This window comes from Sorex fumeus, unplaced genomic scaffold (genome assembly GCF_029834395.1).
Source record: "Sorex fumeus unplaced genomic scaffold, SorFum_2.1 ptg000047l, whole genome shotgun sequence".
In the NCBI taxonomy this organism is placed as follows: domain Eukaryota; kingdom Metazoa; phylum Chordata; class Mammalia; order Eulipotyphla; family Soricidae; genus Sorex; species Sorex fumeus.
The window spans coordinates 57,137,535-57,161,407 of record NW_026606104.1 but is presented as its reverse complement, the minus strand read 5'-3'; the positions used below and the strand labels follow the sequence as shown (position 1 = coordinate 57,161,407).

At 48.5% G+C, this 23,873-nt stretch overlaps 1 protein-coding gene and 1 non-coding gene across 3 annotated transcripts; both read right to left on the bottom strand.

Moving 5' to 3' along the window:
- Positions 1-564: 564 nt before the first annotated feature.
- YBX1 (Y-box binding protein 1) lies at positions 565-18,305 on the bottom strand. 2 transcript variants are annotated; one of them, XM_056123518.1, is made up of 8 exons: positions 17,998-18,305; positions 17,356-17,419; positions 8,743-8,776; positions 6,591-6,680; positions 5,992-6,294; positions 5,289-5,371; positions 2,308-2,573; positions 565-955 (listed from the first exon to the last, which is right to left on the bottom strand). In XM_056123518.1, exons 1-7 carry the CDS (start codon positions 18,161-18,163, stop codon positions 2,339-2,341), a joined length of 975 nt encoding a protein of 324 aa, XP_055979493.1. In that variant the 5' UTR covers positions 18,164-18,305; the 3' UTR covers positions 565-955; positions 2,308-2,338. The 2 variants fall into 2 exon arrangements, with proteins under 2 accessions (XP_055979493.1, XP_055979494.1); XM_056123519.1 differs by lacking the exon at positions 6,591-6,680.
- On the bottom strand, positions 5,757-5,888 carry LOC130032236 (small nucleolar RNA SNORA9). Its single transcript, XR_008793786.1, has one exon. It is a non-coding gene; the product is annotated as a small nucleolar RNA SNORA9 (small nucleolar RNA).
- Positions 18,306-23,873: the final 5,568 nt, after the last annotated feature.

The window sequence follows — 23,873 nt, the reverse complement described above, 5'->3', positions numbered from 1 at the left end:
CTACCTACTATACTACTGCTCCAGCCCCCTAGTTTGTCTTAAAAATGTAAACTAACCGTTGAAGAAAAACGATAAATGTTCCTACTTTTAGTATGAAACCACAGTATGCCACTCAATGAAGACACACTTCTTTTTGGGTTTTGGGCCATACTAGGCCATGTTCAGGGTTTACTCCTGGCTCTGCACTCCGAAATTACTCCTGGGGTTGCCTGGGGGACCATATGGGATGCTGGGGATTGAACCCTGATTGGTCACATGCAAGGCAAGTGCCCTACCTGCTGAACTATCACCCCTGCCCCAAGACAGACATATCTTGGCACAAAAGTTACTGTAGCAGGTAAGCGTTTGCCTTGCAGCTGACCCGGGTTGGAGCTCTCTAGGAGTTATCATTAAGCACACACCTGATGCCAGACATCACCATGGCCACCCCTATCCGACATATCACAGTAAACATTCTGAGGAAAATTTCCACGAAGAACTAGAACTATTATCTGGTTTCATAAAAGTTTAAACTATAGGTCATGACCGAAAATACACTAGCAAGACAGAAACAGACACAAAGAAAATTATTTAAGACCTTTATTAACAGGTGCTTGCAGTTTGTTGACTTTTTTGAAAAAATCAAGCTGTAAACTTTTTATTACAAATTAAAAATGAGGTTCTTTAAAAATCTCAACTTGACCAGATATGAAACAATTTAAAAACCTTTAAAGGTGTATTGAGAAAAACCAGGCTTCTTTTTTTTTTCTTTTTCTAAAAACACGCTTGTCATTACCAAAAAGAGACGTCTTTAGGTAAAAAATAATAAAAACCCCATGCTGCATAGATAATGCAGATAGTTCTGGTTATCTGGTCAATGGGCAAAAAGCAAGCACTTAAGGTCTTCAGCTCCAATCTTTTGTTCATTTCTTATTGCTGGAATTTCATATTCATTTCTTCTTGTTGGATGACTAAACTGTAAAGATAAAAAAGGGGAAAATTATTCTATACAATTCATTCCAAGCAATCCATTTCAGCATACACTAAATCACTCAGATGAGGCTAAGCACGGAACGCACTAATTGGTCTCACTGGTGTACACTGCTATACCAGTTTATTCACAGGTTAGGCCAATTGCTTGTCACCCAGAAAATGATGGTGGTGGTGGTGGCGTGGGGGAGGGGAGAGGGGAAAAAAAAGAGAACGAAAGCATCACTATTTGGCGCTGAAATAAATCATTTCTGCAGAGACGAAAACACACCTCAGCAAAACAAAATTAAAGTAGCCACGGGTGGAGGACCTGGAGCGATAGTACAGTGGCTACGGGCACCCTCAATAGCAAAACCCACCTCCCAACTCTATTTTAAGAGAGAAATAGGATGAATTACTATACTAACAAGCGCAACGAAGAAAAATCCTCTCCCTTTCATAGTTGTTGCAATGACTAGGGATTGCACACATGACAGGTGGTGGTGCTCAGACTCACCGACGCTCAGTGGAATTTGTACTCCTCAATTTTTTGGTGCCTGGGCCATACCCAGCAGTGATCAGGGGCTCCTATGGGGAGTAAGGCAAGCGCCCTCTGCCCCCCCTCTGTACTACGGATGGGCCAGGCCTTCAGCTACAGTGTGCACCAGTGATCAGAGCAAAGCGGCAGGACTGCTGTCTGGTTCACGTTAGACTGTGGGGATTTGTGACCGTATACTTTTCAAGGCACACGCTCAATCCCTGCACTATTTCCTCAGGCCCCCCAATTAGCAAAAACGTCTACACACAAGACGATAGGCCTCCTAGGCACCAGAATTAAGATGGCTAATACTCGGCATTATCCACACGAACAGGTTCAGTATGTAGCTAACTAGATAAATCTGGGGGCTGGTGGAGTTTAGTACCCAAAGCACTTGCCTTACACGTGTTTGGTCAACCTGGGCGGATCCCTGAGCATAGAGCCAGGAGAGTCAAGTACTGAGCACAGCCAAACAGGTAAACAGGGGCCAGAGCGATAGTACAGCGGGTAGTACAGTCTCGTACGCAGTTGACCTGGTTTGATCCCCGGCATCCCATTTCCTCGATCCCCACCAGGAGCAACTCCGAGCGCAGAACCAGAAGTAACCCCCAAGCGTCGTTGGGTGTGAGCCCAAAACAAAAACCACCCAAACCTAACCCAACAACTGGTAAGGCTCCATCAACACGGAGGGTACCACTCAGCGTGATCCCAGTGTGCAGAGCCAGGAGTGTCTCCAAACAAAAAACGGCATTTTCCCGTTGCATTCATGGACATTCACTCCTCACTGCCCACTGCTCAGAGAGGCACCCAGGCTCCCTTACCCGGATGATGGTAAAGATGGTAAGCCGGCATTTACTCAGCCCCGCCCTGCTCAGCCTCGGGAGCGGACGAATTCTCAGCTGGTGGATCGGCTGCTTTTGTCTCTTTGCCATCTTGTGGTTTAGGGTTTTCTGGGCGTCTGCGTCGGTAATTGAAGTTGCGGCGGTACCGACGTTGAGGTGGCTGCTGACCTTGGGTCTCATCTCCTTGATTTTCCTTGTCTTCTTCATTGCCGTCCTCTCTAGGCTGTCTTTGGCGAGGAGGCCCCCTGTAACGCACATTGTGCACAAGGCGCGATGATGGAGGCCTTTATTCAACCCGCTCCCATACTGACCCTTGTTTCGCTCAACCAAGTGCTGCACACGTCCCTTCAAACTGACAAGTTGTATGCGGGCAAACTTAGCAAAAGTCAGTCAGCAATCGTAACCTCAGTTTGAGTGTAATGACTTTGAACAAGCACATCAAGTAGCTCAACGGTTAGAAATAAAAATCGAAACTTCCTTCTTAATCTAAACAAAATAAAGCTATGATCAGCCCTACCTAGTACATGAAACAACATGGCCAGGGAGAGGATATTCATTCTAGGGAACCAAGCCCCAGGCTCCCATGTGCAAAACCTAGTACTACATCTGCCCTCTGAGTCAGCCCCAGGCACCACTTAGAGCAGCCTCGACAAAACTTGAGTGAGCCCCAACCCAAAGAAACGCAGAAGAAAACACAAAAATTCCCTCACGCTAAAGCTACTAGGATTTCTTAATCTACAGGTCAAAAGTGCCACCAGTTCCATTAGAAAAAAAGAAGCGTATATACGCACACACACTAGCATACATCATTTTGCAAATTCTAAAGAGGAAATAATCCAAATGCCGAACTGACGAAGGAGTCAAGAAAAAGTGACGCTCAGAGTGGAACGTCACTGGTCATAAAAAGCAACAAGGTACTGCTACTCGCTACTACAGCTAAGTCGTAACCAACAGTCAAGTGAAGGCCACAGTCACAGATCCCTTTGCCGGAGAATACTGTTTACAAGCCCAAATGGTTCTGGGCACTGTTGACTGACGCCCCCCCATACACACAAGCGCTAACTGGACGAGGTGCTTTCTGGGAAGACAGGCCTTCAATGAAAGGTATCAGTACAGAAAGCCAATCACCAAGGGAAAGGATTAGAGAATACTTTTCTGCTGGTGATTATGTTAGAAAACAATCATGTATTATCTTCAAGGTTCCCCCTCCCCATGCCCTAAAATCCTGAGAACAGCACGACTGCGCCTCTTGTGCTCATGAGTCGCCAAAAAGGTTTTAATTCTTATATAAAGCTGTATATATTGTCTGTTACCTCTGAACTCCCCAATCCCACCTACCCATTCCTGAGTCTCCCTTCTCACCACTTTGGGGAACTTTGCCAATCTTTGGCAACACTGCTCTGCCTTTCCTCCATGGTCCTTTGTTACGACAGCCTTGTAGAACCCAGGTTTCTGGATTCTTTGCACCCGCTTTCTACGCTGCATAGGTGGTCATTCCTACACATCTCTAGTTTTCTTGTCACATGCTTCCTTTGTACATAGGATGTATCAGTAATCCCATCATCTTTTCTGTGCTTCACTTCTCTCCATCTCCTACTGCCTTGCCTCAACCACTGTAAAAACCCACAAGTTATTGTATCAAATTCCTACCCAACGATATTCATCTGGATAAACAAGTGCTAGGTAAACCTTTCTTCCCGGTCTGAGTTTGTAGCTCAAAATAGCTAGAAAAATCACAATGTTGTGCAAGCCCACTTTTATTTCGCAATTACTACTCCGCTTCCAAAATTCATTCCTGACCCCATTAGCTTTGCTGAAATCACCCCAGAGCACTGCACTATGGCCCCCCTGAGCACCACCACTAGACATGGCCCACCCCAAACAAAAGCAAATTCTTGCTAAGTAGTTTGGAAAGCCCTGTTCTTTGTATCGTTCACTTCAAGACCAAGAAGTAATTAAAAACCCAACGATCTGTCAGCATAAAAGGTTAATTTCCCCAGGGTCAAAGAGAGAGAACTCAAAAGGGCTTTGGAGGAAAGAGCCCCAAGACCCACCCTCAGTACTGTAGACATGGTTCCCAAACACCAACAGAAGCAGTCCCTGAACGCTGTCAGGTGTGGTCCCAAAAGAACAGTTCCCCAACCCACCCATTTCCATCATCTAGCACACAGCCATTATAGCCACAGCTGCTGTGCACGGTGTAGGGCACCTGCCTTGCACACAGCAGACCTGAGATTCCACCCCCAGCACCTCATGTGTTCCCGAGGCCCAGTATGAGTGACCTCTGAGTGCAGATTTAGGAGTAAGCTCTGATCACTGCTGGCGTGGCCCCCGTCCAAAACTTCAGGTGAGCAAGAAAGGGTGTCAATGCACAAGATACTGAGTATCGCTTTTTTTTTTAAAAGGGGGTGGGGGGAGAAAAACCAAACCAACTCCAACAACTTTCTGTGAACATATACTGTTGTGTAGCCACAAAACTATTTTGAAGACCTCTGTACTACATTTTGGGGAGATACCACACATCTAAGTTTAATTGGATTGGAGAATTATGCCAACTCAGAACAGAACTATACATTCTCCACTTTGGATGCAGATTAGTTCAGTTACTGCTTTATAAAGATCACCTTTGTCTTTGTCCCTCCTAATGAAGCAGGTCTTTGAGATGTTAATGCAATTTAAACTATTCTCCTTCCTGGTCAAGGACAGAAAAACTGAAATCTCATAGCCTCATTAAAGAAGGAAAAAGAAAAACAAAGGATATAAAAAGTAGACCTCATCTATAACAAACTTTTCAAGGCAGTGCCAGCAAAGAACACATTCTCAAAGGTAACGGGGGCAGATTCACCTCTTACGCCTCTGATCAAAGAAAACACGAAGCGTCAGCAGACAAATAAATGACTCAAGACGACTTGAGAAGCATGATCCTAACAAATGCCCGAGAAAAATCAATGCAAACCAACCTGCGGAATCGTGGTCTATAACCTCGATACATATTCTGCCTTACTGGTCTACCTTGTTCTCCTGCACCCTGGTTGTCAGCACCCTGGAAAGACAAACAGCTAGATTAGTTATGAGAATTAAAACCCAAAGCCTAAATAAAGGAGCATTTTTAAAAAAATTTGCATTTTGGGAGCCACACCAGGAATCCAACCTGGGATATCTCTCTGGCCAATAAGTAAAGGAGAACTAGTACCTGTGATCATACCAACAATCACTCTAGCTAACCATAATGGTTTCCCTTTTTTGGGGGGGGTGGGGAGTCACATCTGGCTATGCTCAGGGGTTACTCCTGGCTCTGCACTTAGGAATTACTTCTGATGGTGCTTCAGGGACCATATGGGATGTCGGGGATCGAACCTGGGTCACCCACATGCAAGGCAAACTCCCCTCCTTTAAAAAAAAAGCTTTTTAAAAATTTTTCTTATTTTTCATGTCTGAAATTTCTATAACCTTGCTCTGGATGGAGCAGGGCAAGGCCTCAAACCGTTTCATAATGTTCTTGCAAGCACTGTAGGAATGCACAGGGTCACTCCAGACCCCAGCACGCTGGAGGCTTGCAGAGCGAATCTTAAAGGGAAGCAAGACGCTACTTCGAGCTCCACACACAACGAATCTTCCATCTCTCTATCCCAATCGATCCTTTGTCTGTGGATTGAAACTTACCTCCATCACTTCTCCCTGCACAGGAGGGTTGGAATACTGTGGTCGACGCCCATAGGGTCTCCGCATGTAGTAAGGTGGGAACCGTCGCCTGCGGTAGGGCCGGCGTTGTTGGGCCTGGCCTTCGGGAGCACTCTCCGATCCCTCGTTCTTTTCCCCACTCTCACTATTCTGGTAATTCTGCTGGTAATTGCGCGGAGGACCCCTGCGACGTGGATAGCGTCTATAATGGTTACGATCTGCTGCGTATTTACTGCCTTGCACTGGAACTCCACCAGGGCCTGTAACATTTGCTGCCTCCGCACCCTACAAAAGCCGTTATTCACAGAAACAGTGCGCGTTAAATACGTTTAACGAATTTCACACCAACCAAAGCCAAATTTTCTTGTGACCGGGGTGCACAGAAATGACCGGGGACGCGATCAGCTCCTTGCTGCTCTGAAGAGCTCGCCCTCTAGCTGCAGCCAGCGAAATTGGTCCGATGCACCTGTGCTCATTGGTCACCTGACCCATCCAGCCACCTCAAAGCCACCATCCTAAGGGAGGCGACCTCCAAAACATTTCCACACTAAAGCCAAACCTTTACACAGAAAAATCCTCACCTTTTCTCCTTCAACAACATCAAACTCCACAGTCTCTCCATCTCCTACACTGCGAAGGTACTTCCTGGGGTTATTCTTCTTTATGGCAGTCTAGTAATATCACATTCCAAAAATAGATTAACAGGGGAAATAATGTGCTTTTTTTTTTCATTTAAAATGTACCAGTGTCATTTTATTTTTGCTTAGCTATATACTTAAATTAGCTTTAAGACTAAATCACCAATAAATTGAGGAAAAATAAGGATCAGTGTTACACCCCAACTGTAACCAAAATATTTTAATGTGACAAAGCCCCAACATTTTACTGAAACTAATTCAATACCCAGACACAACAATATACTTCATAAAAAAAGCTTTGTGCAAAAGCGTTATATTTAGCTTTAAACAAAACAAGGATATCCACCTATCCCCCAAAGACTGCACTTAACAGAAGCCAGCCCCACTTGGGGCCAGTTTAGATGACAGGCGAGTTTAAGTTTTGCATGCTTGAGAGCTGACCAAGCCATCTTTGCCCGTTTACCAATCGAAATGCAGTTACAATGACAACCCAAACCCTATCCGGTGTACTTCCTACAAATACACTAATGGAAAGTTAATTCACGTGTATGATGATGCCACGTTTTATACCGTGACTGCATGGCACAGCTGGTCATTACCACCCTGAAAAAAATGAACACATGCCGTGGAAGTGTCACTTCTTTAAACTGTTACGACAAGTAAAAGGGAAGAGTAACACCTCACACTTGTGTATCTTACACTTTCCCCCGCTTACATTAGCCATTCACTCCCATAACACAAAGTGTAAGGTATTATTACTCCTTTTTTAAAAGGAAGTATTTAAAAAGTTAGATGGTTTGTCCAAGGTCACAGAGCTACCAAGTGGCAGAACAGGGACTTCTCTCTATTCTTGGGGTCCCAAATCCCACTGTAATCACAGCAGCATCCTTTGCAGGAATATTCATGCATTTCCATTCCAGAGCAGGCAGGACAGCCAACACATCTGAAGTCAATTAAAAAGTGCAGTTGCCCCTTAAACAACACGGAAGACCTGAGCAGCCATGTCTCGAGAAACAACTACACGTCGAAGCCACTTCTCAGAGAGGAAAGCAGACTGGTGACACCTTAAGGGTCAGTGCAACTAGGACACATGCATTCAAATAATTGACCTCTCATCTGTCATCTAAACTGCACAAAGCTATCCTTTCTTTCAGAGTCAACTGTTACCTGCAGTCAGGGGATAGTGGAAATGACCCTAAGTAAAATCCCACAACTCTTCGTATCTTCTTCAACGCCAGCTTCTCCCCCTTATCCTTTAAGAGCAACAACCCAGGGAAGCAAGCCTTCCTGGGCCTCCACCTGTCCTGAATTATACTGAATGGAGACATTCTCTTTTGAAGATGCATCACAGAATAAGCGTGGCTAAATTCTGAGAGCAATTCTCAACATAGATATAATTTAAGTCTCAACTGCAGAGTACTAGCTTTCCACATGCAAACATTAGCATATAAATAACTAAGAAAACATACAAATTGTTTTCTCTAGCATTAAGTAGTATATAGTATTAAGTAAAGCCTGAGATACCAATATCCGTGTTCATCTGATGATGACTTATGGAATGCCCAAAGCAACTGCTAAAATAATTTTCTTTAGGTAATATGAGATAGTTCAGCACGTAGCACCAATCCTTAATGCTTTAGAATAAATAGAAGGACTTGTTATTTTGCTCATTTGTTTTAACATTCACTGCAAATTAATGTTTGGTGTTGTCTTTCCCCCAGGATTTTTCCTTACCATAAACTTAAGACTTAACAGTGCTCGTTATTTTTGGGTATTTTTTAATAGCAAAATTATTAGCTCAAGATTAGAATTGTTTTTGAATGTCCAAGATTTTTTGAAATTTAGTGCAATCATCTAGTTTCATTGTTTTAAAAAGCTACGCTAGTGATAAAAATATCAACCTGGAACTCCCATTTAATTGGGTAAACGGCTACTGTATGTTGCATTTGTACATTTCAGCAAACCACAACTCTTCCAGAAGACACTGAATAGCTTGATGACTGGACTTAAGCTTTTTTGCAAAGAATAGTTAAGTTATTCACCCTTTCCTTTCACAAGCAGTGTCCAGAAGAGTAATGTTCAGACAAGCACTCACCTGGTGTACAAATACATCTTCCTTGGTGTCATTCCTGAAAGATATAACCAAGTTTAAGTTATATATCACAAGGACTCTAATTCATGTTTCCATATATGAATAATGCTTGGTCCTTATTTTCTTACTCTCACAGAGACTTTCTGGCTGCCAACAGCTATTTGTATATGAAATTATGAAAATGAAATAGAAACTCACAGTAAGTTAGCGGAACTTTTTTGTGTTTTGAGGCTACTCAGCAGGGGGTCCTACATTGGCGCTGGGGCCCGAACCCAGGTTGACTGTAAGGCAAGCACCTACCCACTAGAATATTGGTCAGGCTCCCGTCTGTTTTAAAGACCAGTGGATAACTAGTTACCTCAATACTAAAATTTGCTATTTCCTACGTTATGAATATGAACCAAGAACCACACCCCCCACTAGAGAATATGCTTGCTAATAAAGTAAACCATAAATAAATTTACTAACTTCCTTCTTTCACACATCATTTCTAATTTTCCATTCTCTTTGTGACAATCTACAACACCAAAAATCCCCCTAGAATGCATGACACCAGGAGCAACTACTAACATTAAAGCCTGCAGGCGGGCTGGAGAGAGAGCACAGCAGGTTGGGCGTTTGCCTTGCACGTGGTCGACCCGGGTTCGATTCCCAGCATCCCATATGGTCCCCTGAGCACCGCCAGGAGGAACTCCTGTGCATCGCGAGAGCTTGCCCTTTCGGTACACAAAACACATACAGAACTCCACACACCACTGAAATTTGTCATAAACCTAAAACTACTTGCAAAACAGAAAGCAGGATGGGAACCCTCACCAGAGATGAGATGCCCCTAATTCTATTTCCTCATCTCTTACATAAGGGAAGAGTGGATTTCAAGTCTTTTTCTCTTTCATCTATCTATGCTACTGAGCCCTTTCTACAGTCACCAGGAGTCATGATGAAACCTAAACGCCAACACTAAAACAACAACCACCAAAAGCCATCATCAAGTACGGCTACGGACACCAAGACAAGGAGGAATTAGAACTTCTTGGTGGGGGGGGGACCTGACCCTTTGAGCCAGCTCCTTGGTCTGAGCATGGAGGTGCAGATGAGATTACTGGCACTCAGTTCTCTTTTAATATTAGACATCACTGTACATTTGCAGTATTAGCCTGCTCAAACTGTTGTGAAACAAACATGTGACTAGGTACTTTAGAGGACGGAGGTGGGTGCATGAGCTTGGAGACCAGTGACCATCAATCTCATGAGTCCCAGGGTGTACCATGAAGCCTCATGTTTGCTGCAGGCTGTTTTTTAGACATGTATGTGTGAAAGGAGGCCTTTTCAAGCAATTGCTTAGGTGCCCAAGAGGCACTCGATCCAGTGATGCTAGGGACCACCAGGGCCATGAGACTGGAACTTGGGGACGAAGCTCATAAATGCATGTGGCTCTAGTCCTTTGAATTCTTGCCTCAACCCATCGATGTGAGAATTTCTTATATTCTGTTTTTTGGGCCACACCCGCTGGTGCTCAGGGATCACACATATGGTCCTGTGGATGGAGCCTGTTATCAGCTGCATGATGTACTATCTCTCCGTACCCCCTAAATACCTTAAAAATACTGTATAGCAGGGATAAAAATCACTTATGACTGGCTTGGAGCAAGGCAAAAGCTTTAAACCACTGACCCATCTCCTGGTCCTGCCGTGTTAGACCTCTTAGTCCTACCCTAAGTGTTAAATGAGGATGGTGTCTCAAGGCAATCAGGTCAGGTATGTGGTAAAGGCAGCAACTGAAAACTTCAATGCAAACAGTTCAATGTAGGCTGCTGGAATTTGGTTTTAAGAGAGTAAAGAGGAGCAGAGCTAGAGAGTAATCAAAGGAGGCTTTGGACAGAAGCCGGGGTTCAATCCCCACCCTACTGTTAGGAGTAGGTCAAGTGGAGCTAGATATACCCTTGGACACTGCCAGGTGTGCCCCTCCCACAAAGAACTGGGACCAAATCAGGTAGGTAGCAAAAGTTCAAGTAGATCCCAAAAATTATAAATAATTACACATTAACACAGCAAGTCTGAAGGCAAAGGAAGGAAGCCCATTCAGAAGCTGAGTATCTGGAGAGATAGTCCAACATTCTGGAGAGACAGAATGCTCGCCTGGCATGCGGCTGATCCAGGTTCTATCTCAGCACCACGTGTCTGTCCCTGCCTCCCCCACCCCCACAATCCCTGAGCACTGCTGGGTGTGCAAAACACTCTACCCTCCCCTCCCCACTTCCTTCTAGTACCTCTAATATTCAGTAAGAGGAAAAGGTTACAATGAACTGGATCGCTTTGTTGATGATCCACACAGCACTATGCACCAAAAAATTTCTACAGTGTAAAATCATGGTTTAATTTTATGGTAACAGGGCAAAAATTTTTTTCTCCCCCTTTTGGGTCACACCCAGCAATGCACAGGGGTTACTCCTGGCTTTGCACTCAGGAACTACTCCTGGCGGTGCTTGGGGGATCATATGGGATGCTGGGAATTGGACCTGGGTCGGCCAGGCGCAAGGCAAACGCCCTACCCACTGTACAATCACTCCAGCCCAGGATAAACTTTTGATCTTTCCAATTAAAAAAAAAAAAACAAAAACAAAAACCCTTCCCCTGCCCAAATCCCAGAAGTACTTTAAAAATTACAAGGCAAAATGTCTGGAAACAAATCTTTAATAGTTGAATAGAAATACTAAGGAATAGTTGGTCATGACACCTATCTGCCAAATAGGTCCACAGGTACCAAATAGTATCATAGCCACAACTAACTGGTGTTCTCTAACATGGATTTTCAAACCCTAAGGCTCAAAGAAGTATAACAAAAGAGGTTCATCAGGAAAGGCAGGTAGTCCCATTCAACTTGGTGCTACTGGCCAACATATGGTGAAAAATAAGGGGTCCTCTGCATTAATGGAGGCAGAGGACTTCTAGTGCCCCTAGATTTCTGCATCAAGAATTGGAGGATGTGCCTGAGATAATGCAGGGCTAATGCACCTGCCTTGCAAGTGGCAGGCCCTAGTTCAATCTCTGATACCACATATGGTCTGTCCTAAGAACCACTGAAGTGCATCTCAAAATACCCACCCCAACTGGGCACCAGAGATAGTTCAGTGGATCAGAGCACATAATATGCACACAGAAGGCTCCAGTTTGACCCCTGACAGAGGATGTCTCCTCTGTAAATGAGTATGCATTAAAATTACTTCTAGGAGGCTAGAGCGATAGAATAGCATGTAGGGCCTCTGCACCTTGCATGCGGCCAACCCCGGTTCGATTCTTGGCATCCCATATGGTCTCAAGTACTACCAGGAGCAATTCCTGAGTGCAGAGCCAGGAGTAACCCCTGAGCACTGCACGGGTGTGACCCCCCCCAAAAAAGGGCAAACGTTATCACCCATTAATCTGGTTAGCCAGTATACTGATTCCTTTGACCAATCTGTATCTGTAAGCTGCAACCCTATTCTTGTTTTCTAATGTGGATGTGGATATTTCCATGTTGAAAGCATTGCCAACAACAGGATTTTAGGGTTCAGAGCTGTCCAAGGGCTGGAGCGCACACTGTTACATCTGAGAGCCCTGGGCTCAATCAACCCCTGGCATCACTGCACCTTTAGTAGCCAATGAGCTACTCGGCATGGCCAGATCAAATGCACAAGATAACATCATCCCCTTGAACACAGTTTGGAAGATGTCTTGTTGACAAGTGTAAGTCGGTATACACATGCTACTTACTGACACCATGTCAGGCCAGAGCACTTATTTTACTACTGACATTAAGCCAGCCTGCTAGGAAGCAAGCATCTTGACCTAAGAACAAACAGATTTCAGAAAGAAAGAGATCGGACTACTCAATAGGCAGTTTTAGTCAGGATACAGTGTTCTCTGTGCTACTTGTGATTGTGCAAAGCGAGGCCTCTGAGCCCAGGACATGCATAGGTCAGTCTTTCCCCAAGTAGAGCGATACCATAATACCATCTAGATGCCGGAATCATGAACCATCTCTTTCACTGAAAAGCAAGGATGGGTAGATGGGTACTAAGCATGTAACAGTCTATACACTGGGATTTGTGCCTAGATATTGTGCCAAATGCCTCAACCATACTTCAGCGCTAAATTCCAAATTACCCCCTTCAAATCAAAAAACCCTGGCCAGTTTTTTTTTTTGAGGGGTGAAGACCCTTGTTCCAAGCAGTGCTCAGGATGCCCAGAGGTCAATACAAGCACCGGAGGATGCAATGCTGCACCATAAGGTGCCAAAATCTAACCTGGATCAGATGCATGTGAGGGATGTGTCCGAACCATTGTACTACCTCCCAGGCCCCCCTTCAGAGACTGTACATTTTATTTTTATTTATTTACTTTTGCTTTTTGGGTCACACCCGGTGATGCACAGGGGCTCATATGGGATGCTGGGAATCAAACCCGGGTCGGCCGCGTGCAAGGCAAACGCCCTACCCACTGTGCTATATCGCTCCAGCCCCGGACTGTACATTTTAGCTAGCGATGGTTTAAGGCATCTGCCTTGCCCCAATTTGATGCTAGAGTTACCAGAGTTCTCCCCCCAAAGAAAGCAGAATTAAGGTAGCTAAAATGGCTCATCAAGAAACATGCTTGAACCTCCAATGAACAATGCAGAGAGGGGATTAAAGGGCAATTATCCTCAGTACTACTGCACACCTCACTCTTCTGCAAAGTATCTTTGGAATCCAAAGGCACACTCCTGCTCTATTATCATATTTTATTGGAGTTGCAAGTATTTATAGACAAGAAAGACTAGTTTATGAGCTCCTCCCCATTAAAGGTAAGTCATTGAGGACAGAGTCTATTTCTTTTAGCACCCAGCAAACTATTACTGTAGAAACATGGTTTACATGCTCAATTAAACCTTTTTACGTTTACTGAGTGCATACTACTCACTTAATACTGGAGGCCAGCTTTTCAAATTAAAATTTAATTATCGCCACTAAATTTTTCAGGGGTACGGTTTGGGCCACACCCTCCAGTTCTCAGACTGCTTCCTGAGACCTTATGTGGTCAGGGATGTGAATGGATCTGCCGTGTACAAGTTATGTGCCTCCCACCACCCCATGCCCACCTCGTACACCCCTCCGTTCCATAAAATTTCTTCAAATCCCGTCCCCCCAACTCTTTTGGGTCATACCCAGCAATGCCCAGGGGTTATTCCTGGCTCTGCGCTCAGAAATTACTCCTGGCAGTGCTCAGGGGATCACATGGGATACCGGGAATCGAACCCGGGCCAGCCACGTGCAAGGTGCTGTACTATCGCTCCAGTCCCTGAAATCCTATACTTTCAATTTATTGTCCCCCCCCCCAACATAATCTGCCATAGCCACCGTGTCTATAATAAATGTTATCAAGTTCAAAGACATTCCCAAGTCCTTCCCATGAAGTTTAACATTGAGGCCAGGGATGCAGCTCAGAGGCAGAGCACCTGCTGTGCACCTGTGAGGCTCTGGGTTTGGTTCCAGACACTGCACATGTCCCCTCTGAGCACAACTTGTGCTCGGCAATCTGGTGTGCTCCACTCTTTCTCCTAAAAAGATTAGTCTAGGACCTGGAGCTACAGCACAGTGAGTAGGGCGTTTACCTTGCATAGGCTGACCCGGGTTTGTTTCCCTGCATCCTATATGGTCCCCCAAGCACTGCCAGAAGTAATTCCTGAGCGCAGAGCTGGAAGTTAGTGTGACCAAAAAAAGCCAATAAATAATGAAAGTATGGGCCAGAGAGATAGCTCAAACGACTAGTGCAAATGCTTTGCAGGAAAGAGGCTGGAACTTAAGGTCTATCACCATCACCAAGGAAGAGCCCAATGCCCTACACCCCCATCATTAGTTGATTTCAGCCATCCACTAGATCTGGTGAGTGATCTTACAGGTCTACAAACTTACAAGAAGCAGGCATAAACATTCCAGGCTTTGCAGGGTCAAAGACTCTTGCACATTCCTTATCAAGACTTACGATAAAACACAGGACAGAGTTTAATCACCCAGCACCATATGCTCCATCTTAGATATGGTTTAACAAAAACCCATTTTGTGGGGTTGTTTCTGGGCCACACACACCTGGCAACAGGCAGGGGTTATGTTATGCCTTGCTCTGCTTTAAAGGAATCTCCTGGTACTGCTCAGGGGATCATGTGGGGTTCTGGAAATGAAAACCAGTTGGCTGATTTTTCAGGCTGTGATTTTAGTGTTTTGTTTTTTTAAAGAGTGGGGAAAATGAAATCACCAATGAGTTCAGACAAAATTCTGAACTCACTGATGATCCCTGTGGCATCTCCCGCACATTTCAACAGCGGTTAACAGGTAAGCTGTTTTTCATAATAAAGCAAAATTTTTGGAGTGCTAGTTCTTCTAGTCACAATTAACTAGTTTACAAACTCAGCCAAGGAAAAACAAGGAATTCCTCAAAATTTCTATTCCACAGACTAATAATAAAGCCAAAAAATTTGCTGTCTTATAAGCTCTATGCTCTTATTTAGAACCAAGGGGTAAATTTAAAATCGCACTGGCACAGCGAAAATAGCTCCTATTTGAATCATGAAAACCCTCCAAAACCTAGAACAGGCAATCCATGATTTTCAAGTTAAAATTACAGCCACAGCAGTCACCCCACAGATTGAGCAGCTCCTTACAGACAAGCATACAAGTGGGTGACACTCCTGAGTCTCAACTCAAGAGCCAGCAACCTCCAACCTTGGTTACCTACTGATCCAAAGGATAGCTTTCCAATCTGGAGTTCCTTCACATGATCACTTCCTCTTAATCAAGGCAAACCTCCCCTGGACTTAATTGCAATCAATTTTACAGTGTTGATTACTCAAGCCCCAGAATCATTTTCTAAAAAGCCAGGTTAGAAAAATAAACCTAAAACAGTTAATCTGACAAAATAGCTGAGGTTAGAACTGTCCAAACAAAGGACCATCAAAAACCAATTTACATTTAACTTGCCCTGGAGGAAGACTAACAGATCTGATTCCAAATCAAAACAGGGATTTGTCCAGGAATGGCATCTCAGAATGAAAATTCAGGTATGTAGGTATGTAAAGAACTACTCTATCCTGGCTATTCTTGAACTCCCAACTGCAGCCAAACAGCAGGTCCATGCTCCAATTTCTAAACAGGCAAAAGACAAGACGAGCATTCCGAGACTGCTAATTACAGCCCCTCCTAATGTGTATACCTCGGAGCTTAAGGATTTAACAAAGTTTCTCAAGGTCTGATCCACAAGCAATCACTTGTAACTTTCGGGAAACCAATCCAAGTTCCATTGGGTCCAAGCTACAAATGTAGGGAATTTCCACCATATACGTCCTTCCACGACAACCATGCAAATTAAAACAAGGGGCAAACACCCCCTTTCTCCACTAATCTTAACCCACTACGCCAAAAAGAGAGGAGAGATGCAGCCTGTCATGAAGGCAGTGTAAGAACAGATGGAAAGCAAGGATCTGGGAAGAAAGCATGTTTCCCCACAACTGCAAATGTGGAAAACAGACCAGAAAAAGCTTGCAAGTGCTTCTGCTCTGGGCGTTTCCACCGTACTTTATTGGTTGAGTAATGAACCTTCTTCATCAGTCAATGATGCCTGCCTCTGAGCCTGATGCTGCCCATTTGGTCTCCTGCAGCGGTGTGCATTAACATGCAGGAGTTATTTGGCTCCTCGCGTTCAATCGCTCCATGCCTTCCACGGTGAGAACGCACGAAAAAAAAAAAAAAAAAAAAACGCTGGGCTGTCAGCACCACACCTGCGAGGCCAGCGTTTGTCAGCACACCCGGTGGTCTACACCCGCACTAGCCCTGGCAGCCATCTTGGAAAGGATGCCCGGCTCACCGGGGAAGAGTCTCCGGAGTGCGGCGAGCAGGCGGCCCCACCAGCCCCCCGGCCACGGCGCTGCGCCCCAGCCTCGCGCCGGCAGCCCTGCCTGCGGACGCCAAGGAGAGAGGGGGGCGTCACGGAATAAAGGCCAGTGCGAGCTGCCCATCAGGACGCGCTACCAAAAACGGACCTCACGGGTACGATCCCTGGACCGGGAGCCCGATGAAGCCAAGCGGACGAACCTCCTGCGAGACGCATCCCCCGCCCGGGCCAACAAACGCGGTGGGGGGAGCAGTCCCGGAATCCACCCGGGGCACTCGAGACGGCACCGATGGAGCCGCTAAACAAAGGCAGTAGCAGTAACCTCCGAGCCAAGATGCCAAGTCCCAGTCCCCCCACCCACCCACCCCCCGGCTGGCACCACCGCCCAGACCACGCTGCTCCCAAGGCGAACAAACAGGTTGCCAACGACCTCCCGGCACATCGGCGGGCCCCGCTCCCCAACGCCCGTTCCGGTCCCGGGCAAAAAAAAGGAAGGGCGCGGGGAGCAACGTGGTGGGCCCGCGGCCCGCCGACTCTGCCCGCTCCACCTCGAGTTTCCTGGTCTGCCCGCCCGCCCGCCGGCGGCCCGGTCCCAACCCGCCGGCCCCCGAAGCCGAGGGGACCCCCGCCCGGCCCCCGATCCCCCCGCCCCCCTCCCCGCCAGCCCACGTGGCCCGAACCATCCCCGGGAGCCGCGGGGCCGCCCGTTCTCACCTGTTGATGAAACCATATCCGTTCCTTACATTGAACCATTTTACTGTTCCCAAAACCTTCGTTGCTGGAGGAGGGAAACGAGAGACAAACCCGCGGTTACCAGAGGGCCGCCCCGGGGCCCGCCGCGCTCCGGCATCCGGCCCCCCGCGGGCGGGCGGGCGGGCGGGCACCTGACAGCGTCCGGCCGGGCCGGGCCGCGCACGTGGGGGGCTGGCGGCGGCGGCGGCGGCGGGCCGGGGCGCGGGCGCGGCGAGCACGTGAGGGCAGGGGAAGGCGCCCGGCCCACTCCGGCCTGCGTAGGCGGCGCGCCGCGCCCTCCGGGTCCACGCGGAAGGGAGCGGGCCGGGGGGCCGGGAACAACGGCGAGCCGAGCCGGGCCGGGCCGGGCCGGGCGCACGCGGCCGGGGGGAGGGGCGCGGGGTCCGCGCGGGGGGCGGCGCGGAGGGAGGCGGCGCGCGCGCGCCCCCCGGGCACGCGGGCCGGCGTCCGCGAGGGCGCGGGGGGAGGGGCGGCCGCGCGGTGCCCCCCCACCCCCCACCCCGCCGCCGGTCCCCCCCGCCGCCCCGCTGCGGGTAACGGTCCCGTCGCCCGGCGGCCGGCCCCACCCCCGGCCCCGCGCCCGCGCCCGCGCCCGCGCCTCACCGATGACCTTCTTGTCCCCGCCGGCGGGCGCCGCCGATGTGAGGCCGCCCGGGCCGCCGCTCCCTGCGCCGCTGCCCGTGGTGCCGGGCTTGGTGTCGGCGGCGCTGAGGGCGGGGGCGGCGGGGGGGGCGGCGGGCGGCTGCTGGGTCTCGGCCTCGCTGCTCATGGTTGCGGTGATGGTGACTGGGGCCGGCTGCGGCAGCTGCGGCTCCTCCCGGGGTGTGATGGTAACTAGGCCGGCGGCGGCGGTGGGGCTGCTCAGGGCTCTCTGGGGTCCGCTCTCCGCTCCCGCTACCGATCGAACTAGCGAGAATGGCGGGACGGGCGGGATAAGCCCTTCCACGGGCCCGCCCCCGGCGCCGCTGACTGGCCGGCCGCGCTGCCAGTCCGGCCACCTGACCTCCGCCGCCGGCTCCCATTGGCCGGCGCTTTATCGCTCTCACCTCCTCATTGGTCCTGCGGCGGCTAATTCGGCCGACCTACAACCGTTCCTGCCTCCGCCGCCGCCATAGAGACCGGAACTAGAATTAGAGTAGAGTCACCACGAGAACCATAGAGTGCCCGAGAGGACGCGCAGAGGGAACGTGACTTTGCTGGGGAGGCGGCTGCAGCCTGTGCGCGCGGGCGGGCCCCACGTCCGCGCTGGCTTCTGGACCCAGGGGAGGAGTGGCCGAAAGCCTGACCGCGGGGCTGGGCCGGGGTCCCGCCGACAGCGTCGTCTCGAGTAGGGAGGCCGCCGCTCCCTGCCCCGAAGGTGGTCCTTGTGACCCGGGACTTGGGCGGTAGAACGGTCTTTCTTCACAATGGCCGTGGACCGGGGCCCTGGGAGGGTTTCCGGCACGGGCCGAGACGCTCCGGTTTGCAGAGCGGGTTTTGGCGGAGCCGGCACCTTGCAGGTACCACGCAGCGTCTCGGGACGCCGCGTCTCGGCGTGTTCAGGGCGCGGGGCGGGAGACCTCCGCTCGGACCTGCCTCCCAGCCCACCCGATCAGACACAGGACTCAGGTCTTGTCGTGTTGGCCACAGAGCATTTAATTTCAGCTCACGTTCCTTGAGCAAGCTAGGCATGTTGCGTGCACTTGACGCTTACAGCTGTCATCCGAGATAGGAATTACTATGCACGTCTCGTCGACGATTTTTTTTTTTTTTTTTTTACAATTTTGTGGCTAACTGGTGTAGTTGGAATCCTCCTTCACTCCTCTGTACCCACTAGGGATACGTGAGTTCAGTAGTAGCCAGATTTTGGACTCACACTTAACTCTGCTAAGGGTTATTCCCCGGGATGCTGGAGTGTGGACTATGGGCTGGGTGAATCTTGTTCCTGGGCAGGGGGTGTGACCTGGGGTCTCCGTCTGCCTAAGCAAGAACCTGGCCTCTCAGCTCTTGAGTGGACTCACTAGTCAGTCCTGCCTTCAGGAATTCAGTTTTCTGATTCACTCCCGAGGGGGAAAAAGCAGCTACAGTAGAGAGTGCGTGTGTTCCAACCCTGGCACCAGGGAGGGTTTCTGAACCTGCCAAGGGAGCAGAAACAGATGTAACCCCTGACCACACAGACATGTGGACCCCAAAATTAACGACAGCAACAAAAAGCCCCAGATCAATAAAATTTAAAACTATGGACAATAAAATGTGACTTTCATTTAACTTTCTTTTTTTTTTTTGTAGGAGTACTGCTATTTATTCAGCCACTGATTAGCTGATTGAATTGGGCATGAACTCCACCTTACTTTTTTTTTCTTTTTCCATTTTTTATAATTTTATTTATTGAATCACCGTGAGAGCAGTTACAAAGCTTTTGGGTCTAAGTCTCAGTCATACAATGAAACACCCGTACCTTCACCAGTGCCCATTTTCCACCACCAAAAATCCCAGTATATCCCCATCCCACACCCTCCCCCTGCCTGTGGGGCAGATGATCTCCACATTACTCTCTCTCCACTTTGATCACATTCAATATTTCGACACCAGACCCACCATTATTTGAGATTTTACCCCAGCACTCAGATCTGCTGAAAAGGCAACAGTAGACAATTTGTGTTCTATTGCTGGTTATGACTAACATATGATGTCGTGTGACTGCAGTAGGGCCATGTGGTTTTGAAATTCTGAAATTTTAACACTTAAATCTGGAGGGATTTCTGCCAAAAGCCACTGGGTTTAGAGATCTGCTCCTGAGTCTCTGGGATCATGGCCGTTGAGCAGCTTGATGAGGAGCCAGAGAGGCCATTCGCGGGCGATGACTTGGGGTCTCATTGGGGTGGGGAAGACAGGCCCGGCTCCACCTCCCCCCCATCCTGTGAGACCCAACAAGTTTTGTCACTGCAGTCCCAAGCCTGACTGTCCAATGGCCTCTGGAGGATGACAGCCACCAAGTCACCAAGAGGGAGCAGGCGGAGGGACAACACCCTTTCCTCCCTGGGGTGGCCCGGCGACAGTAACGTACTGTGGAGTCTGGATGCATTTCTGCCAAAAGCCACTGGGTTTTGAGATTTGTTTCTGAGTCTCTGGGATCATGGCCGTTAAGCAGCTTGATCAGGAGCCAGAGAGGCCATTCGTGGGCGATGACTTGGGGTCTCTTGGGGTGGGGAGGACAAGCCCGGCTCCACCCTCATCCCGTGAGGCCCTGTGTGTCTCATCACTGGGGTCCCAAATGTGACTATCCAGTGGCCTCAGATGGATGGCGGCCACTGGGCCGCCAGGGGGAACAGGCCAAGGCACGAAACCTATTCCCGCCTGGGTTGGCCCAGCACCGGTAGCCTACTGCAGAGACCAGACGCATTTCTACCTAAAGCCACTGGGTTCTGAGATTCGTTTCTGAGTCTCTGGGATCATGTCCATTAAGCAGTTCAATCAGGAACCAAAGAGGCCTTGCCTCCAATTATATAGCTGAGCCGGAGGTGGTTTGCGGGTGTGTTTCCCACATACCTAACTTTTGGCCGTTTACTTTCTTGGTAAACTTTGCCCCAAGTTTTTGGGGTCTGGCCAAAGGCACAGCAGCAATTTGGGGGCATCTGGAAGTCTGAAGGTGCCACGAAGCTGCTGATGCACTTGCCTCACAGGTACAGATTGACCTGCTGGCGGCACCATACCCCCTAACTTTCATTTTTGTGCTGAGCTTATTCCTGGCTCTGTACTAAGGGGACACTCCTGGTGATGCTTGGGATATAAATGATCTAGGACAAGTGCTTCAACCCCTATCCTAGTATCTCCAAACCCACAGAGTATTTTATTTTTTGGTTTTGGGGTCACACCTGGCAGTCCTGTGTGCACGGAGGGATCACTCCTGGTGGGACTCAGGGGTTGATGATGAAACCCAGTTTTGGCTGTGTGCAAGGAAGTGCCCTATCTGTTGTCCTATCACTTCATGCCCACACCCACACTATTTTACGTACATCTGTTAATGAATATAGAAAAAGGAATTGGAGAAGATACTGGTGGTGGCAGAATGTCACCTGGGCTGCTGTACCTGGAATCCTGGTGGAAATCAAGGTGGAAAAGGCTTGCTTCAAAGTAGGTCTGGAGGGGGCTGGAGAGATAGCACAGCAGGTAGAGCGTTTGCATTGCACGCGGCCGACCTGGGTTCGATTCCCAGCATCCCATAGGGTCCCCTGAGCACCACCAGGAGTAACTCCTGAGTGCAGAGCCAGGAGTAACCCCTGTGCATCGCCAGGTGTGACCCCAAAAAAAGCAAAAAAAAAAAAAATAATAAAACAAAGTAGGTCTGGAGAGGTGTAAAGATTCTAGCGTGGCGTATTCATTTGTTTCAGTTTCAGTAAAAGGTGTCATTTCCCATTCAAAAAACAAAAATCTTCAGTTGGGTATGTGCTTTGCATTCAAGAGGTCCAAGTGTGAGCTCCAGCAGCATCAGGAATAACCCTGAGCATAGATAGGGCCAGGAATATCTCCCGAGTATCCCCAGGGATAGCCTAAAATTCTCTTCTTCAAACTCTGAATGACTGAAGAGAGCTCAAAGGGCTGGAGCACATGCTTTGCATGCTGAAGGCCTGGTTCATTCATCTACACCACAGTCTCCCAAACACTCCTGGGGAACAACCTACAATCACCTCTGGAAGGTGCTGAGTACCTATTTTGGAAAACAAAACCCTCAGGGCATTTATTTTGATTCTGGGTCCACACCAGCAGTGGTTAGGGCTATTTCCAATATGCTGCTCCGAGTTAGCTCCAGGCAGTGCTCAGGGGCCATTGGAGTGCTTGAGATCAAACCCCAGGTTCCTGCTTGCCAATCATGGACCCCAGCTTTCTGAGCTGTATCTCCAACCCCTTCACTGAGGACGATTCGTCCTAGAGGTTCTGGAGCTTTTTGTTCCAAAGTGGACTTGCAGAGACAATGACAGGAGCACCTGGGAGTAACCTTTCCTATGTAACTGTTTCAGAGCGATGGCTTTTTATGCAGAAACAAATTCTCAACACTTGTCTTCAAAAATGTTAAAATATCATTACTATTTATGAAGCTCTTGATGCTGAATGCACAGGATGATGAGTTAGGGTTAAGGCACTTGCTTTGCATGCGGCCGATCCTGGTTTGATCACTGGCACTACATATGATTTTCTGAGCACCTGCAGAAAAGACCCCAGAGGGGCTGAAGTAATAGTGCAGTGGGTAGGGCACTTGCCTTGCATGCACCGACCTGAGTTCAATCCCTGGCACCTCCTATGGTCCCCCATGTACTGCCCCCAAACAAAACAAAAGAACCCAGAGGAGATAGCCAGGAGTAATTCCTGTGCACTGCTGGGTGTCATCCAAAACTTCACTCCCCAAAAGTTCCCTTAAAGCCACTTTTCTACCACTGTGGATGGTAGAAAATGGTACTGTAAGTGGTACTCAGCCCTGGATGATGAACAGATCCTATCAAAATTGATCTATTCGGGGTCAGAGTGATAGTACAGTAAAATTGCCTTTCATGCAGTCAATTCAGGTTCAATTCCTGTCACCACATATAGTCCCTTGAGCCTGTCAGGAGTAATCCCTGAGCACGGCTGGTGTGGCCCAAAAAATCAATCAAACAAACCATCTCTTCACAGACGTTGAGACTGGAGCTCTCCACTCCAGTCCTGCTATCGCCCTCTCCCCCAGAGCTCATAATGCCCAGCATAGCGCCCAAATTCAGGCCAAGTCAGTCTCCTTAAGTGATGTGAGAGGCAAGGTAATTCCTTCCATTTTTTGGGGGGGTGGGGGTGGGGGTTACACACAGCGATGCTCAGGGGTTACTCCTGGCTCTGCACTCAGGAATTACTACTGGTGGTGCTTGGGGGGCCATATGGGATGCTGGGAATCGAACCCAGGTCAGCCACGTGCAAGGCAAATGCCCACAGCTGTACTGTAGTTATGGCCCTCCTTTGAAATTTTTTTTGCAAAATAACTTTCACCTTGCTCCCTACCTCTGACTCTGACCCAAGAGCATAATTCTTCTTCCTGGGAAGTGATGTTTAGCTAATCCAGCCAACCAGTACATACTTACTGTGAATTTATCTCTTCTCATAGCATCTGGTCCATGCCATCACCATTCACACAACATGTATTTATTGAACACTTGCTAGTTGCTAGCTGGGGACAGAGCAGTAAAAAACTGGGGCCACAGAGATTGTACAGCAGGCAGGGTTCTTGCCTTGTGTGTTGATGACCTGGTTTCAGTCGCTGGCCCCCCATATGGTCCACTGAGCACCACTGGGTGTGACCCCCAAACAAGTAAAGTAAAGTAAAGGCCCTCCCGTTGTTCGTCAATTTGCTCGAGCGGGCCCAGTAACGTCTCCATTGGAGACTTTGTTGTTACTGTGTTTGGCATATCGAATACGTCACGGGGAGCTTGCCAGGCTCTGCCGTGCGGGCGAGATACTCTCGGTAGCTGGCCGGGCTC

Bases quoted from the DNA above. Each gene is read 5' to 3' on its own strand.
- YBX1 (XM_056123518.1), bottom strand. From the start codon at position 18,163: ATGAGCAGCGAGGCCGAGACCCAGCAGCCGCCCGCCGCCCCCCCCGCC. The intron at 6,681-8,742 runs GTGAGTGCTTGT...TGATATTACTAG, and splicing joins AAGATGTATTTGTACACCAG to ACTGCCATAAAGAAGAATAA. The intron at 2,574-5,288 runs GTTGGTTTGCAT...TGTGCGTTACAG, and splicing joins TATAGACCACGATTCCGCAG to GGGGCCTCCTCGCCAAAGAC.